General features: G+C 21.7%; 1 protein-coding gene and 2 long non-coding RNA genes across 4 annotated transcripts; all 3 read right to left on the bottom strand.

Annotated features, from left to right (window-relative positions):
- Nucleotides 1–1,212: 1,212 nt before the first annotated feature.
- LOC129610255 (cold shock domain-containing protein E1) lies at nucleotides 1,213–7,714 on the bottom strand. Of its 2 annotated transcripts, none has more exons than XM_055522768.1 (12): nucleotides 6,304–7,714; nucleotides 5,782–6,203; nucleotides 5,535–5,714; nucleotides 5,231–5,439; nucleotides 4,955–5,162; nucleotides 4,686–4,895; nucleotides 4,387–4,620; nucleotides 4,178–4,331; nucleotides 3,949–4,118; nucleotides 2,757–3,656; nucleotides 1,876–2,056; nucleotides 1,213–1,807 (listed from the first exon to the last, which is right to left on the bottom strand). In XM_055522768.1, exons 1-12 carry the CDS (start codon nucleotides 6,335–6,337, stop codon nucleotides 1,791–1,793), a joined length of 2,919 nt encoding a protein of 972 aa, XP_055378743.1. In that variant the 5' UTR covers nucleotides 6,338–7,714; the 3' UTR covers nucleotides 1,213–1,790. The 2 variants fall into 2 exon arrangements, with proteins under 2 accessions (XP_055378743.1, XP_055378742.1); XM_055522767.1 differs by having other exon boundaries at nucleotides 5,782–6,206.
- A 1,589-nt stretch (nucleotides 7,715–9,303) lies between these two features.
- On the bottom strand, nucleotides 9,304–13,015 carry LOC129610133 (uncharacterized). The gene is made up of 2 exons (XR_008697075.1): nucleotides 12,559–13,015; nucleotides 9,304–10,539 (listed from the first exon to the last, which is right to left on the bottom strand). It is a non-coding gene; the product is annotated as an uncharacterized LOC129610133 (long non-coding RNA).
- A 963-nt stretch (nucleotides 13,016–13,978) lies between these two features.
- LOC129610132 (uncharacterized) lies at nucleotides 13,979–17,377 on the bottom strand. The gene is made up of 2 exons (XR_008697074.1): nucleotides 17,339–17,377; nucleotides 13,979–14,373 (listed from the first exon to the last, which is right to left on the bottom strand). It is a non-coding gene; the product is annotated as an uncharacterized LOC129610132 (long non-coding RNA).
- Between the last annotated feature and the right edge of the window lie 1,275 nt (nucleotides 17,378–18,652).

The following is an 18,652-nucleotide window of genomic DNA, read 5'->3' on the forward strand; positions in this document are numbered from 1 at the left end:
TGCAATCAGTATATCCAAAATGAAAAACTTTAAAAGTTTTGTATTGCGAATATAATTTATATTTTATTCCGAATATACTTTATACTTAAAATAAATATTTTTTTCTAATGTAATAAAATAAATCACAAAATTTACATACCTCAAAATATTTTTTATTCTGCAAATTTAGAATTTCCCATGACTTGATTAATATTGTTATCCTAGCTAAAAAATTTTTTTGTATTACATAATTGCCATCTTAAAGGGTATCCCTCTACACAACTAAATTTTAATACCCGTCTACAAACGCACATTCCAAATTATACAAATAAAATAATAAAATACCACATCTTTTGAATTTGCATTATTTTCGAAAAATTCGGGAAAATGAAATCCTTTGACAAAGGATTGATTTTTACGGAAAACCAATTTGAATATAAGAATTATTTTCAAATTCTTAAGATAGTTGAATTTAGAGTCTAATATCAGTAGTATCATTATCCTGTTTCGATTCCACTTTTATATTCAAAGATATTTTATTTACCCGTTAACGTGTTTACCTCCTTTGGGAACATATTCCAAAAGATAGAAAAGAGTGAATTGTTTAATAAAATGCAAATGAAAATTATGAGGAATTATATAAGATTATTTTTTCGAGGTAGATAAAAAAATTTTCATAATTCAAAGCGCTAATTTAAATTTTAAAAATGTTTTTTGCATATTTTATATATATCGAAAATCCTCTAAAAAATATTAGAGGATTTTAATCATAATAAATATTGTTATAAAAAAAAAATCTAAAAAATTAGATTATTTTGCATTTATAGGCAAGTACTTGTACATTTTAGTTTAAGTTATACATCTTAATATTCGTATATTAAAATGTGCCAGAAAGTAGAATCAAACAGTATTTAAACACTAATATTTAAGTTTCAAAATCAGAAAAACAACAGAGATTTTAAAAATACGTGGAGTACATTCTGGATTTCGATTATAGTAACAAAATAATCTGACTACATTTCAATAATTAAATCTGTATTGACGTTGCTGTTTCTTTTGAATTTTAGGACATAATACTGTTAAATAAAAAAACACCAGCTAGCTTTTAGTGGTGAATTTTTGAATAGTAGAAAATTTAAGAACCTTCAATCAACAAAATTCTAAAATTTGTTGTACATTTTAATATAAGAAAGTCAAGATAATTGAAACTACATCAAATTTTTTTCATTTCATATTACGTATTCATATATTTTTTTTCAATTTTTTTTTTATATTTTCTTTTTGTATAATTTTTTTTCTTCTTGGTTTTATATTATTATTGTTATAATTTTAGATTATTTCTTTCTTTTTTTTTCTTTTTATGTTTTTGGGAAAATGGCAGAGTTTCCATTACTTTTTTCTTCAAATTGCCATTTAAGTTAATAGGGTTTGAATTGTATTTTTTTTTACTTTTTTAATTTTTTATTTTTTTTTTGTAGTTTTACTCTATAGTTTATGATTTATTTGAATTTTTAAATAATTTTCTTGTATTGTATTCCATCCTTTTTTGTTTATAATATAATTTGTTTATAACTAGAATTTTTAGTGCCAATATGTTTTATATGTATATAAGCATTTTTTTTTTAATTTTTAATTTTTTTTTTATATTTTTAATAATTTATGTTTTTTTTTATTTTATTATTATGTACTGCATTTACTGAATACATTTGTATTGATTTCTTTTTGTTTAATTAAATAATTTCATGGTTTCAAATTTGTTTCGATTCAGTTTTATTGCTATTAAGATTTTTAAAATTTTGTTTTTGTAATATTTATTCAGCGACTAAACCTAAAAAATAAAGAAAAAATTTTAAATGTGAAAATTAAAGTTTTGGAAACCAAAATAAAAATAGCTACCAGCAATACGGGGAGACCGAAACTGTGGAGAAAACCCTTTGCCCTGTGGTCCTCTAGGTGCGCGTGTCACAATTAAACGTGGACTTGAATCATCTACAGAATTAAGCTTCAAACGAGATATCAAACGATCTGGACGATCATTAATTTTAATGACATTGCATGCCGAAGATTTTCCATTTCGCTGCAAAAATAATTTTTTTTATTAAAAATTATATAATATCCAAATAAAATATTCAATTTTAAATATTATAATATTAAAAATTTGTAACCTGAATAAACATTTATGAGCATATGTACATATATTAAAAACTTGAAGCAAAATGTGGAATTAGCATATATGTACGTATGTATATGTAGGTGGTAAAATTAAAATTTCTGATGGTATTGAAATAATGGGTGGTGTTCTTTTATTACTTTTTGACATCAAATATTGGGTTTTTTAGAAAAATATCAATATAATATGTAAAATTAATTTTAATTTTTGTTTATACATAATGCTTAAGTAACATCAAAATAGACAATTAAGGAAAAGAATGAAGTAATTAATAAATAATGATATTAAATACACATAATATATTACTAATAATTAAATACACATAATATATGTATGTATATATATTATGTGTATTATATATATTATATATATATATATATATATATATATATATATATATATATATATATGTGTGTGTGTGTGTGTTATAAAGGATATTAAATAACTAAAACTAACTAAAAAACAAGGAAATTTTATGTTTAAATTTCGCCTAGATTCATCTTATTTTTTCCACACGATTTCAAAACTATTGATTCTATTAATAGTCTTTTATTCTTATTTTTAAGAAAATTGATATATAAAATTAAGTTGTAGTATTAAGATTTACCTGATTTGTAACAACTGAAAATTCAACCGTATCACCCTGATGTAAGGCAGCTGTATTTCCCTGAACTTCAGACATATGAAAGAATAATTTTTTTCCTTCTTCTATTTCATAGCTCAAAAATCCAAATTGTCCTTTAATTGAATCAACTGTTGCACGTTTCTTTTGACGTACAGCTGTTATTTCTGCAGCACGCCCAGTTACATCAATTTTAAATGTTACTAAATCGCCTTGTTGTAATAGATCCCGTTTATTAACCAAACTTGTTATTCCGAATTCGTGTGTGCTAACACAAATTTTTTGATCATTCCACATTTCAACTAACCCTGAATATTCTTGTTGATCTGGATTAATACAACGTAATGGTCTTGCAACAATACCATTATATATTGCATCTAATACAGCTGGTATAGGTATAGAATTTTTTGGCAAAGTTTTTACATTTTCAGCTGGTAAGCAATTACCAGATGTCGATGTGCTGCTACCAGTTGGAGCTAAAGTATATTCTACTTCTTGTCCCAATTCTAACCAACTTGGGTTACCATTATAATTACTAAAATGAAAGAAAACTTCCTCATCATGTGTTAAGGTTTCAATGAAACCAAAATTTTCTTTTAAAACTGCTATGAAGCCTCTATAAACTTTTCCAGAATTATTTGTCAGATTATTATTATCATATTTATTGTAGTCTTCTATTTTCATATTCCCATAATCGTTATGTTTACCACTATTTGGAGAGCAACTAATGCCATTAGTTAATTGTTGTTGCGGTTGTTGTGAATGATGCTGATGTTGTTGTTGATGGTGTTGATGATGTTGCTGTTCCTGATGATTGTTTAAATTGCTTGTGGAATGAGTTACGTCGACAACATTAACCGCAATTAATTCTTTGTTACGCTTCACCTAAAAGAAAAAAAGTTTTTATAACCGAATACAATTCCAATTTTACAATATCAAAAAAAATGAATTCCAAACCAAAAATTTATGTACAAGATGATTGTAAAATATACTCTACAAAATTTTATTTTTTTGATAAAAAAAATTCAATCAGTATAAAATTTTATTTGTAATTTGCGAATGAAATTTTTCAATTTAATGCAAATAAAAACTCTAATTAACGCTAATGTTAGTGTTAATTAGTTAATAAAATTTTATATAAAATAATAAAATATTTCAAAAATGAAAGAGAACTCACTAAGCATATATCAAATCGCACTCGGCTACCAATTCTTGGTGGTTTTTCACAGTCTTTTAGAAAATACATAATAGTTTTTTTTGTATCATTTTGATCATAGCTTATGACACCCCCCTCAACGCGATCTTGTGATTTTACTGGACTTTTTGGAGCTTCACGAGTTATTACCCCTGCAAAATATAAAATCTATAAGATTTAACAAAACTCAAACAGTTTTTATATGAATTACCCTCAATGTTACTGACAACTAGAGTTTCAAATTGAACTGTGCCATGTGGCAAATGTTTTATACGAATGGCGCAAAGCCTAGAACTGTTGTATGTTGATCCAGGTTCCTGAATTACAGTAAATTCAACTTCATCTCCAACACATAACTCACGGCTCTAAAAAATTTAGATGGTAAAAAATTTTTAAGGAAAACTTAATAAAAATAAATACCGGGTCTAAAACTTCTGTAAAATGAAAAAATAATCTGACATTTCGTTCAACACATCGTAAAAATCCAAAACCATCTTTCAACGCTGAAACTACTCCTTGTTCTCGCTTTTCTCCAGATACCTTAAAAGTTTCATCAGATAAGGAAATTGCTGTGGCACGTTGTAATTGATCACGCCTATCAGTAGCCAATAAAAATTGAACCCAATCTCCATGGCGTAAAGTAAAATCTCCTTTCTAGTAATGTCAAAAAAATATTTATCAAATCAAAAAAGTTAAAAAAAAATGGTGCTCGTAGTTACCTGATCTTTATCTCCAAAAGGGACTTCAACTTCAGAATGATCTGGAGCTCTATAACGAATCCTTCCTGGAAGTGGGTCGTTACATGGACGCTGAGGATTATTACGATCCAAAGGTTTTAAAACTTGTCCTTTAAATATGGTTGAATCAACGTCCTCGAAAATTACCGAGCCGGGTGGCAAGCGAGTAATATTGCAAGCGTATTCGCGTCCCTAAAATCAAATCTACATAAAATCCAGAAACAAAAACTCTTTGTTATTCAACATCTTACATTTCTTGTTTGGATTGTGAATTCAACATCATCTCCTGGTCGTAATTCGATCGAGCCTTCAGCTTCAGAAAAATGAAAGAAAATTTCTTTAACAACGTCAGCTCTTTCAATAAAACCAAATGATTCCTTCATCGAACAAACAACACCACGATATTTAACTGGTTGAGCTGGATTCTCTAAACGAATATGGCAGGCACCTAAGTTACCTCTGTTTATAAAAATTTTACTTATTAAATAAATAGATTCAATAATTTTTTTTATTTGCGATTATTTTACCTTTGGTTAGTTGCTATTTGGAAGCTCACTTTATCGCCAGCCCGTAAGTTAACATTACCTTCAACATCATCTTTGGTATATGGGAGAAAGAAACATTCTCCACGATTCTCATAGCTAATACGGCCTGTTGTTTCATTTGATGATAAGACATTAGAGGAACATGAAAGTTCAGTTGTAACAGTGCCAGTCACACGTTCTTCAGATAACACCTAAAACAAATTTCACCAAATTTAATAAATTTCTTTTTAGAAAATTATAAAAATATGCTTGCAAAATAAATTCATTATTAAAAAAATATACTTACAACTTCTGGAGCTATTTTAGTAACTTGACTTGCAATTGGTTTTCCAGTACGGCGATCATATGTCATTTCAAATTCTACTGGATCACCAATTTTTAAGTGATCAATGTTTCCACTAAATTGCGAAAAATGAAAAAAGAGTCGTGCCTGACGTTCACAACATTGAATGAACCCGTATGAATGCTAAAAGTATAAAATGTTTTTTAGTTAAATAGAGTCAAAAAAATTTTTAATTTTAAATATAAAATACCAATAACTTTTCGATGATTCCAGTTTCTCGTGTTGTTTGACTTGCATCGTTATTAGCATTATTATGATTCTGCTGACCACCACTTCCAGTTATTGGACCATGACTGTTATTAGAGGTATTATTAATTGAATTTTGTGCAATTATATTGCCTCCACCTCCACCACCTCCACCACTATTTAAATTTAAATTATTTAAGCCATTCGTCAAGATTGAGTTAGATGAAAATATTCTTGCAGCATCATCATTTTCAAATATATTATGATTATGATGATTGTTCGATAATTGTTGAACTGGAGTTGGGGGCGCTAAATTAACAGTTTCCAAAGAAAATGTTCCAATAGGGGGAAATGTATTTGGTACATTTATATTACGAATTGTGTTCAAATTATAGAATTCATCACATGATATATTACCGTAAATATCTGCTAAAAGAATAAATAGTCATTTTTTTCACATTAATAACGAATCAATAGATTTATAAATATTAGAAAAGATTGTTTGAAAAAAAAAACATAAAATTACCTTCGCCATTGCGAAAATTTTTCGACTGGCTCATGCTCTTTGTGTATTTACTCTCGAATTATTGGAATATAAATTTGTGATTATTGTTTTTTTTTATGTTGATATAAATTTAAATTAGTTTTATTATATTGAAAAATTATTCCCCGATTTGATTAATTTGAATTTTCAATTTATCTCCACTTGTTTCTATTTCCTTCTTAGCCAAATAATTTTTTATTTTTCAGTTTCGTCGTCGTTCGTCGATTATTTTTTTTTTAAAGATATTAAGTATTTTTTGTTCCAATATTTAATTTAAAAAACAAAATATTTTTACTAATTTTGCAAAATAATTTTTATATCTGCTAAAAAAGGCCCAAATAATAAACTGTTTTTCTTTTTCGTTATCTTTTTTGAAGAGTTTTTTTTTTTCAAAATAAAATTTAAATAAATAAAATAATTTCTTTTATTTTACTGTTCTAATAATTTCTGTTCAAATTATTTTTCAATATTTAATTTAAAAATTTTATTTCCTTGTAATTATTGTTTTTTAAATAACTATTTTTACTGGTTTCACATGAATTTTTTAATTTTATCAAAATAAAATATAATTTATATCTTGCAAATTTTTATAATTTTTTATTCTTTATATAAATTAAATTCTTTATTATTAAATATTTTTGAAAAAAAGTTTTTTCTTCGTTTTATTCGAAAACTATTGAAGTTCCTCTTATTTTTAATAATTTTGTAATAAACTAATTTAGTCACTGGGTTTAGTTTTCATTTTTAATACATGTTCCATTTGAATTTATTCAAATTATTTTTTTAATATTATTTGAAAACAAAAATTCAATAATACGGAGTATAAAATTATAACATTTTCTTTTTTTTTAAATTTATCAATTATTAATTAAGCATATTTTTATACTTATGTACCACTAATTAATTTTCCTGTTATCCGTTACTTTATGAAAAATCATAATTTTTTTTTTCTTGTTTTTATTTATTTTGAAATAAATTAAAAATGAAGAAAGAATTTATGTAGGAAAAGAATTTAAAATGATGTTTTTTTTTGGCTTGTATTTAAGCGCTGAAGTTGATGAGAAGGGGAAAAAATATGAGAAGCATGAATAAAGTAGAGTCACTGTTAAAGTGGTTGATCACTAATTTTTTACAAGAAAGTGAGTTTCTTTATTGTTTATTTAAATTATTAATTTAGTTTGTTTTTCCCTTATTTTTTACATAACTATTTTTCAATTTTTAACTTATTTGAATTAATTAAATTTTATTGATAATTTCTAAACAGTTTGATTTTTTTTAATAGTTTAGTTTTTCTTTTTTTTTTTTGTTTAATTAAAGCGAATTTATTAAATTTTGATTAATTTAATTTTAAATTTTTAAAAATTTATATTTTTAATTTTTATTTTGTTGTTTTTGAAAAAACAGCGCAAGACGGAGACACAAAAAGTTTTAAATTTAAAATCTCTTTATTTTTTATTATTATATAATAATATTTTTATAATTATTTATTCTATAATTGTATATATATATAGATATCAATTTTTTAGTTTTTACTATTTATTAATAATAATTTTTATTATTTTAAAGAGAAGAGGAAAAAATGCTTTTTTTTTTGTTTTTGTGTTTTATTTATAGTTTTAAATTTATTATTTATACTTTTAGTAGAATGTTATTTATATAAATATAAATATATTTTTAATATTATTATTCAATTACTGTTTTAAATACATTTTGTTTTCTATTTTTTTAATATTTTGTTACTGAAATTATTATAATAATTATCTTGTCTTGTTATCGATTCAATAAATTATAATTAATTTTTATTTTTAAACAATATATATTTTAAAAATCTCAAACAGTAGGAAATTTTATTTTTTAATGGAAAAATATGAAAAAAAATGATTTGAAATGGTGAAAAAGATTATGTTGAATTGACAAAAGAAAAAAATTATAAGTATACAATTGTAAAAATAATCAAAAATATCGAGAAAAAATAAAAATAAAATAGTGTTTTTTGTTTTAAATTGATAAAAGTAGAAAATATTTCAATATATAAATTTTATTAATATAAAAAAAAAAAATTTCTTAAATACAAATCGAGTTTACCTTATTTTGTAGTAAGGAGGGGGGTTTGTTTGTTTTGTTTATTTAAATTTATTTTGGTTTATAAATATTTTAAAATACAATTTGTTTAAATGTTTTCTTATAGTGTTTTTTTTTTTCAAATAAAAAGCTTTAATTTTTCTTTGTTAATGTAAAAATAGTTTTTTTTGTTTTCCGATAATTTTCTATTATTTTTTTATATTTTATTTATTTCTATTATATTTAAATTCTTTAAGTTATTATTTTTGAATAATTAATCAATTAAAAATGGTTGGATTTATATTACAATTTCAGTTTTAAAAAGTGAAAGAGAATTTTTTTATAATTTTTTTTTTTTTGTTTTTTAATGAAAATTATAATATTTTTATATTTTTTTATAGTTATAATAATAATTTGTTTTAATTTTTATTTTAGTGTTTATAAGTAATAAGTTCTTTTCTATTAATAAATTTTTAAATATATATTTATATATGTATATATAATTTATTTTTGCATTTTGTTATTCGTGTTTTTAGTAAGTAATTCACTACTTTTTTTTTAATATTTATTTATACTATTATTGTTATTATTTCGGCAATCTCATTTTTTAGTGTATGTAATTATTTTATACTGATATTTATATGTACATATTAATTTTTTATATTCTTTATATATATATATTATATTATATATAATTATTGATAAGGTTGTTAATTTATAAATTTAAATTTTCGATTTCTTTATTTCAAATATTTTTTTATTATTATTTAATTAAATTTATTGTATAAACTAAAATATTTTTCATACTTTAAGTATATATTTATATATATCATTATTTATAAATTTATACATATACAATTTGAATTTCTAAATTAATAGGTTTTTATATTTTTACTTTAATTTTAATAATTATTGAATTTCTTTTTAATATAATATAGATTTTTTGTTTTTTTTTAAATTATAATTTTTGTTCTTGCGTTTTTTTATTTATTAATATTTTTTTTCTTTTTTGTATTTTTTTTTATTTTAATTTTTTAATTATTATAATTGTTATACATAATATAATTAATATTATTTTATTTTTATTTTTTTTTATTTAAATAATTTTAAAGGTTACATTTCCAAGTCTTTTCTTTACTTATAAAATGTACTTTGAAGTCCTTTATAATATCACGTGATTGGTTTCCTTTTCTTAAATATGTGTTCTTCTAATAATATATAATTATATATAATTTATATGTTATGTATATATATATACTTTTTTAAATTTTTAATTTTTTTTTGCAGTATTCCTTGTTTTTATTATATTTTTTTAATAATTACAAATTAGAAATAAAAAAAATGAAATTACAATATTATCACAGGTGTAGATTTTCTTATCAATTTTAATTTTTAATAATATAGAATATACTTTTTCATGTTTTTTTTTTGTATTTTTTTTTTAATTATTTTTTTTTTTTTGTAAAGCTGTAAAAGTATTATTAATTTCTTAAAAATGCTTTTTTCTTTTTTTTTACTGTTTAAATTTTAAACTTAAATATTTTTTAATTTTTTTGTTTATTTTGTTTAACTAATAGTAACACACGCTTTATTTTAATTTATTTGTTTAATTTTTAATAATGTAAAAAATAATTTTTTAAAAAAATTATTTTGTTTCTTGTTTTTTTTCTTTTTTTTTTCTTTTTTAATTTTATTGTAGAAGTCTTTAAGTTATTTATTTTTTTTTACTTAATGTCTGCAGTTTCTATTGATTTTTGTTTGCATTCAGAATGCAAAATTCTGGTATTTGCTTTAATATTTTGTACTTTTTTTCTATTTATTTTTAATTTTATTTATTTCAATTTAGTTTTATAATTAAGGAATATTTTTGTACACATATACTAATTAAAATTTATATATATATATATATTGTAGCAGTTACAACAATTGTTCAATTTCTTATATTATTAATTATACTTTTAATTCATTAATATTTTCTATTTTATAGTTTTTTAAGATATTTATTTTAAATGTTTAATTTCAAATTTCAAAATTAAAATATTTTACATATAATTTTTTTACTGGTTTTTTTTTTTTAATTTAAATTTTTATTTTTTTTTATGTAATTTATTTCGCTATTAAAAGATTTTGGTAATAGATTCACAGCATTTATGATTCCTAAAATGAGAAAAAAAAATAAAAAATTAATATATTTTACTTATATTAATTAAAATAAAAATGATATTTTATAAATTTATATTTCTATATATGCACAAAATTTTACATACAATAATCATTAAAAGAATTTTTTTAAAATTTATTCTTTCACGTTAGAACTGGCAGGCTTTAAAGACTTCACTGTAGATTACTATCGCAAAAAATAACCGTGTTTTTGAAAATTCAGTTCAAACTTTGACTACTTACATGTTAGTTTTAGTTTAAAAAGAAATGTCAAGGAAGTACAATTATTTATGAAAAGCACTGAGTTAGCAGTATTTTTGAAAATCAAATATTGCCAATTAGTGATGCAAAAAATATGAATTGGCATTTGTATTTTGTTTGCTGCCAATTAAAAATTTTTTTAAATAATATTTTTTGTAAGAATTTTTCTGATTTTAAAACAGTATGGCTATTTTAGATATTCTCTCAGTGCTTGGCGTAAATTTTTTCGGGATTTATTTACATAAAAAACCTACAAAACTTACAAAAACTATAAGCTGTTTCCTACGCCGTAACAATCAAATTTAAAATAAGTAGGCGTTTTCAAATAATCGAAAAAATAATTGCCATTTATCGGAAATCTTCAAAAATTTCTTTTAATTATCGACTAGAGTTGCCGATTAACAAAGATTTTTTTTTATTTCAGGAGTTTTTTTATTACGAAAAATTATGCCTTACAGTTTACGCCGTTAAATAATGTCAAATTATCAAAATTCCGTTTACTGACTACCATGATAATGCAAAGGTTACAAACGCAAGAGCAGTGTAATTATAAAACATAATTTTTTTCATTTGAGATTTCATTGAAATCGAATTTAATATTTATTAGCGGGAGATACTTTTAACATTATTTTAATAAAATAAATAAAAATTTAAAATGGTACTTCTAGAGTAGATGCCTTATGAAAATATAAGCTATGAATGAAATTTGAAACAGAAACAAAATTATTCTTTTATTATTCTTTTTAATGAAATTTTACATAAAATAAGCATTTTACTTTCACGAAATAATTAATTACTTAATTCACTACAAAAACGTAAAATATTTTTTTCTCATCACAAAAATTAGTTCCGCTACTACAACAAAACGACATTTTAAAATTTACGAATCTTCATGTTTTATTTTTATAAGTATGTATTACATTAGCTGTGGTAACGTAAAATATAAAAATGCATAAATGTTCTTATACTCAAAATACCCTTGTAAATTTATACATCTTGTATATACATATATAATAAGGTAAACTTTTTAGTATTGCACTATATCTGCAGAATTGAAATCAGGCTCATTCAACAAAAGAAGGTCATTCTATAAAATTGGCATTTTTTGGTTTTTGTAAGACTCTTATTCGAAGACACGGTGTTAGGTAAAAAATTATTAAAAGAAAATATGTAAAAGTTCTATTGTTCATAAGAGAGTAAAATATGTTCTCTTAGCATTCTCTATGTACGCATTTCCAACATAAAATCTAAATTTTTTCAACTTAATGTTTACATATTTTGTTGTACTAAAAAGTTTTAATTGCAACTCTTTAGCTAAATTAATTTGGAAAATGCAGTTCTTGTATAAAGTTGAAGATGTCATTCTTCTACTTGGCTTAAAAAACTCTTAAAAATTATTTATTTGATTATCTTGTTGAAGAAAATAGAGATAAAAGCTTAAAAAGCATTCATTAAAAATTCAAAAAAGATTGTCATTCTCCCATCTTCGTTTATAATTAAGGTACCAAAGCTAGAGAATTAAAAATGCAATGCCGAAATGTCTTAATTGCGTCTCACTAAATGTTTAAAAAAAACTGCTATTTGAAGCTTTATATTTTAAAATGCACTGATTTTAAAAGCACTAATACAATTCAAACAATTCTCATTACAGACTGCAATCTATTAAGTAATAAGTTAGAACAGTGTTTTCAGAAGAACCTTAGAGAAAACAAACAAAACACAAGAATACTATGATTTCAAAATTTACTAGTTTACCTAATATTTTTGTCTTATGTTTCCATTTTTTTTTTTCTTTTTTATCTAAGCAGTTTTTTTTTATTATCTTTAATATATTTTTTTTAATTAAATAATCAATAAGGAGTTTTAATAAAAATCGTTTTATTACTTATAGTTTTTTTTTTTAATAATATTGTGTGCTGTTTTTTTTTTATATGTTGCGACTTGGTTGTTCCACTGTTATTTTTTTAAATTAATAATTATTGTAAATTTTATTAATACATTTGATACATGAATTAAATTTTTTTTAATAAGTATTTTTATTTATTAAATTGTTATCTATGTTGCATTTATATATTCTTTGTTTTTTTTTTTCAAATATATTTTTTTAAATTTATTATTTCACTAAATTCTTATGTAAAATGTTGTTTTTGTTCATGAAAAACAATGATAGAATGAAGAGTTTTTATATTTATTTAATATTCACGATTCGACTTTACACTAATCTCAAATGTTTTCAATAATTTGTTTTTTAAATAATAAAAAAAAATTTAAAAAACAGAAAAAAAAATATATAATATTTAATAAAATAGTTTTTATATATAAGTAAGTATATGGCTATATTCAATAATAAAAAAAAATTCACTTTTAATTTCTATTACTTATGCAAAAAAAAAAATAGTTATTAAATAATAAATTGATTACAAGTTTATAATAAAAAGGCAATTAATTCAATTAATTCAAAATAAATGAATTGTTTTTTTTTTCTTTATAATTGTTTTTTTAGATTTAATAAATTCTTCAGGTGAGTTCACGTTAGCAATTACGGGATATTTAGTTAAAAATGTTTTTTTTTTCTATTCAATTACAAATTATTTTTATTTGTTTTATTGTTTACACTAGTTGAGTGTTATATATATATATATATATATATACTTATATGGATGTATATATAATACAATTTTTTTTTTTTGATTTTTTGGTTATTTTTTTTTTTAGTTTACTTGTAGGTAATGCGTTGCGATTTAGTTATCCTTTTATTTTTTAAAGTGTTGTTGTTGTTGTTGCAGTTTTCGTTTGTTATGAATTTTAAATTGTTTTAACAAAATCTAATTAATTTTTGCATTTTTTAATTCAATATAATTTTAATTTAACTAGTTTGATCCAAAGGGTTTGTTTTTCTTTTTTTTTTTTAATATAAATCGTTATACTTTTTAAGTGTGTATGTGTGAAAGATAAAAAAAATATTTTTTGATTTTAATGTTTTTTTTTTTCTTTTTAAATTTAAAAAAAAAATAAAAATTTTAAATTATGTATAAAAAAAAATTTAAATTTAATAAAAAAAAAATTCGATTTTTATAATTAATTTGTTTTTTTTCGGTATTTTAACTTTTTTTTTAGTGTTTTTGGTTTTTAGTGTTTTTTTTTTTAGAAAAAAAATAAAAGTTTTTAAACACAAATTTTTGTTTGCATCTTCTTTTTTAATATTTCTTAAATTTCAGTTCAAAGAAAAAAAAATAAAAGTGTATAAAAAATTAAAATTGTTTTTGTTTTTTGTTTTCACAGATTTTTTTTTTAAATAATTGCTAAAAACAAAAAAAAAAAAATTTTTATATCAAAGTTTTTTTTTTTAATTTTTTTTTTCGTTATTTTGATTGAATTCCTCTTTTTGTTTCTAAAATTTTTCTTTTTGAATTATTGTTGTTTTATCGGTGAATTTTGTTTTTTTTTTTTTTAATTTTGTTACTTAATTTTATAAATTTTTTTTTGTAATTTTCTTTTGTGTTTTAGTTATATAATTTTTATATTTATATTTTGTGTGATGTTATATAAGCAGAGATTCAGTTATACAAGCTGAAAATAAAGAAAACAAAAGAAAAATTATTTTAGTAAGTTTTAGAAAATTTTGTATTAAAATATAATTAATTTCTGTGTTATAAAGGAAATTGCGACAAATAATTAAATTTTATTTATTTACAAATTTACAAATTATTCCTTATTAAAAAATAAATTTAAAACTCCTCTTATAACAAGATTTTGTTCAATTGTTATGTAGGACAATCTACATTCGCTTTGTTGAAAATTCAAAATGTTGGGTCGTTCGTTAAAAATGTGCACTGTAAACACGATATATTTACATTAATATTTATATAACCTTAATCCAACGGTATTAATTAATACTAATTTGTTATCCAAATTAGAATTAATCTTTTATATAAGATAAATTTTTTATACCGAATTATTTACACGTATCTATGTCTGTGATTATATATTTATTTGAGAATTCTTATATCTAGTTACTGAATATTTATGTTTTATTAAATTGCTAAAAAATGATTTTTCCTCATTACCACGTACTTTAATATAATAAGAAAGTGTTATAATCTTATAACTATTTTCAATCATCAGCTAGATAAAAAACGTTATCAGCTAAAAATACTTGTTTGAATTTAATTAAATTTATATTAAAAAATTAGATAATTTAATTCGAATCATTAAAATCTAGTTCAGCATCCTTATTTACTTGCATGATTTCGCTTCAATGAAGAGAATCTAATTTCTATACCTACCTGTTATAAGAATTAATTTAATTCCCCATCTATCATATTTTTGTATAGGTTCAAATATTTAATTACAAACAATTATTTTAAATGAAACCTAATCATCAATTTAACAATCTAATTATTTAATTATTGTATATTAATATTTGTTAAAGCTTAAATGGCTAAATAGATACCTGCTCTTTCAGTAAATATGATTTACAAAAAAAAAAAATACAAAAAAGAATTTGGAGTTCGAAATTCAAAAACATACAAAATATTGATTAGAAAAATAAAATCAATACACAATGTACCAAGCTTAATCAATTCTTGAAATTTAATAAATACATATTTTATTGGATGACACTTAAGATTAAATAAACACAACAACCAGGTAGGTATGTAAATATAGATAGGTAGATAGTCTCGTATTTAATTAGGTATATCTACATTTCTTGAAAATCATTCAATTCTAATTCAAATCAAAGAATCGATTCAAATTTTAGGAATAATTTGATAAATTATTTTAAAAAAATGAAAAATGAGAAAAATTATTTTGCCTAATATTTACAATTCTAATAGAATATAGCACTAATAATACAAATTTTAAATCAATATAAGTACCGACAAAATTTGATCTTACGCATAATATGCCTTTTCTTACAAATAACATGTAAGTAGAAACCTACCTATATATAAAATTGGACAAAATATGCATGTATTAAATTTAAGTTACTTAAACAATTAATTACTTATGGCTGTATCGTACACCACACAAAATAATACAATCTTTTGTATAATATTGGCAGATTATTAACCTAATTGTAAATATAACAGCAAATCATTAATGATCTATTTTCTATAAGTGGATACTTTTGTAATAAATAATCATAAGTATAGTATTGAGTTTAGAGAACAGTGCAAATATATTATTTAAATCTACTATAAGTGTAAAATTAAGTACCTAACTACCTATCTAATTTGTTTTTGAATAAATTTCAAATATATAAACATAGATACATATTATTAAAATAAGTAGATATCTAATTCTTATTCTTAGTTACTACTTTTTTATATTTTGTACCACTTTGTATGCAAACTTACTCAAAAAACAAAAAGTACCTCTACACATTTTAATAATTTTAAACTTAAACCTATACAGTCATATTAATTGTAAGAAAATAGGAACATTTTATATACTTTTACCTACACCTCATTTACAATATATACAAAATATTCCCAGAAAACTTTCTCTGTTATTTATTATCTAGCAAGATCAATAAATAAAATTCCCACTTCTATCTCCAAAAGTGTTGTTGTAATCTAAGTATAGATGAACGCAATAACAATCAAATGAGTAAATATTAAAAAAAAGCTTTTGTACGAAAATAAAAACTACCTGACCACTTATTTATATTCCATCAAAATAATATCATCAGACACCAAATATCAAAAATATTAGAGATCCTTTTTTTTATTTTTACTTGAACGAAAAAATAAATTAGAAAGGTAGCTAGTTACTATCATAAAAAAACCTTCAACTATTGTCAATTTTATTACGCAAAATCTTGGAAATTTGTTTTTTCTTCTCATTATTATTAATACTGATAAAGGGGGTGCTTGCAGCTACACTACCAATTTTTTTTTTTTCAAACTGACAAAATAACAAAATTTATTTCCATTTTTATATTATAAAAAAAAAATACATAAAAAAGATTACAAGCCAAAAATAGAAACAAATTTAAAAAAAAATTTCTAAACAATACTATTTGTGGTAAGCTCGATTGTATGCATATCACCTAATAGAAAAAAAAGCAGCAATAAGCCATAGGAAAAACTCTTGAAAAATTGGATTGGATTGAAAGAGGCTATTTGGGAAGACATCTTTTTTCTTGTAAAAATATTTTTTTCAAATTTCCTATTGCATTCTTCTAAATATTAATGTTCATTTAATGAATTTATATTTAATATTATTTTTATGTTTTAATTGTTTAAGGTTTTTCACAGACTTCTTTTAAATTTTTTAATAAAATTAAAATTTATTTTTTTTCTTATTTCACCCGGAATGTGAAAAATTTTCTTTTCTTTCAGAGCAATGCATTTCGATGATGTGTCTGCACTGATTTTCCATTTAAAATTAAATATATTTTAATTTATTTTATAACACATAAAAAATATACATAATTATGTTTTCATTATGATATATTTTAATAATTTCTAAAATTTAATTATATTTTTTATTTAAAATTTTTTAATTATGAAAAAATTTTCCATCATACCAACTTCAAACAGAACAGCAACACTAATTTTGTTTCTTTCTCGCACTATGGAATAAAAAAAGAGAAAAACTCAAATAAAAATATATTGCCATTTACCAAGTTTGAAAAACAAGTTTCAGTAAGGAAAGAGAAAACAACTTCTTATTTACATTAGATAAAGCGAGAAAAAATTGATTATTTTGAAAGCATAAAAGAGAAAAACAAAAATCAAACAAAAGAAACTCAAATTGTATTTGACAGTTATAATATTATGTTTTCAAAATCAATAATGGTGCTGCCATTGTGCAAAATGAAACAAAAGTAAACATAATGACGCTGAAATATCCATACTAAAATAGTTAGGACTAAATTGTCATATTAATAGAAATGAAATTTTTTTTCTTTTTATGTGAGTCATAATACAAATGTAGTTTAGTCTAGTTTTATGTACTAAAATGTAATTTAAAAACATCAGCAAAAAAATTTGAGAGTAAGTACAAATCATACATATTTAATTATTTGATTTCCGAAAAGAGTTTTGATTTTTAGATCCTTTCATTAGACACAATTATATTTCTACTTCTTCTTTCTACTTCGTTGTTTTTTCATCAAAATTTATTATGTATAGCATTTTTTAAGAAGTTTTATGAATTTTAACATATACTTTGAGTTGTCCAGTTATTTTAAAACTAGTCTCAAGACTTGTTATTTTTTAATAAGTGTGCTATTTTACATCATTTATTTTATTTTATTTGTGTGAAGGATTTTTTATATTTTGTTTTTTTTTTTTCTCTCTATCGTTCAGAATACAACAAAGCTTTGTTAACAAGCGAAATGAAAAATCAACTAATTGTAAGGAATTTTAATCTAATTCCAGTTCATTTTTAGTTTTAACTAATTCGTACTCAAATATTCGCATATTAAGTTGTTTGATAATAGGTATTTCTACATATATTGGTAATACTTTTATTTTCTCGTAGAAATGTATATTCTTGTTAATTCTATTTTAAACCAGTGCAAAATTATTTCGCCAAATTCAATGACGAACATTTCAACATGAGCTTAGTTGCTTTAATTTAAATAAATTAAATCTATTCTGTAATTTTTCGATGTTTCACATCAAATCCAACACATTTTATAAGACCCATCTCAAAATTATTTTGTGGTTACCGTAAAAAATTTAGACATTTCAATGTTTGTAGTTGAAACGGAAATATGTTTTCATTTATAATTGTTTTACTTCTTACTGTAACTTCTTGTGACCTTATTGTTGAAACGACAAAAAAACCATAAGTCTATTTGAATTAAGGTGTTTTCGTCGTCTAAGAAAAAATC

Source organism: Condylostylus longicornis, unplaced genomic scaffold, assembly GCF_029603195.1.
Source record: "Condylostylus longicornis isolate FDR11 unplaced genomic scaffold, ASM2960319v2 ptg000044l, whole genome shotgun sequence".
Lineage (NCBI taxonomy): Eukaryota > Metazoa > Arthropoda > Insecta > Diptera > Dolichopodidae > Condylostylus > Condylostylus longicornis.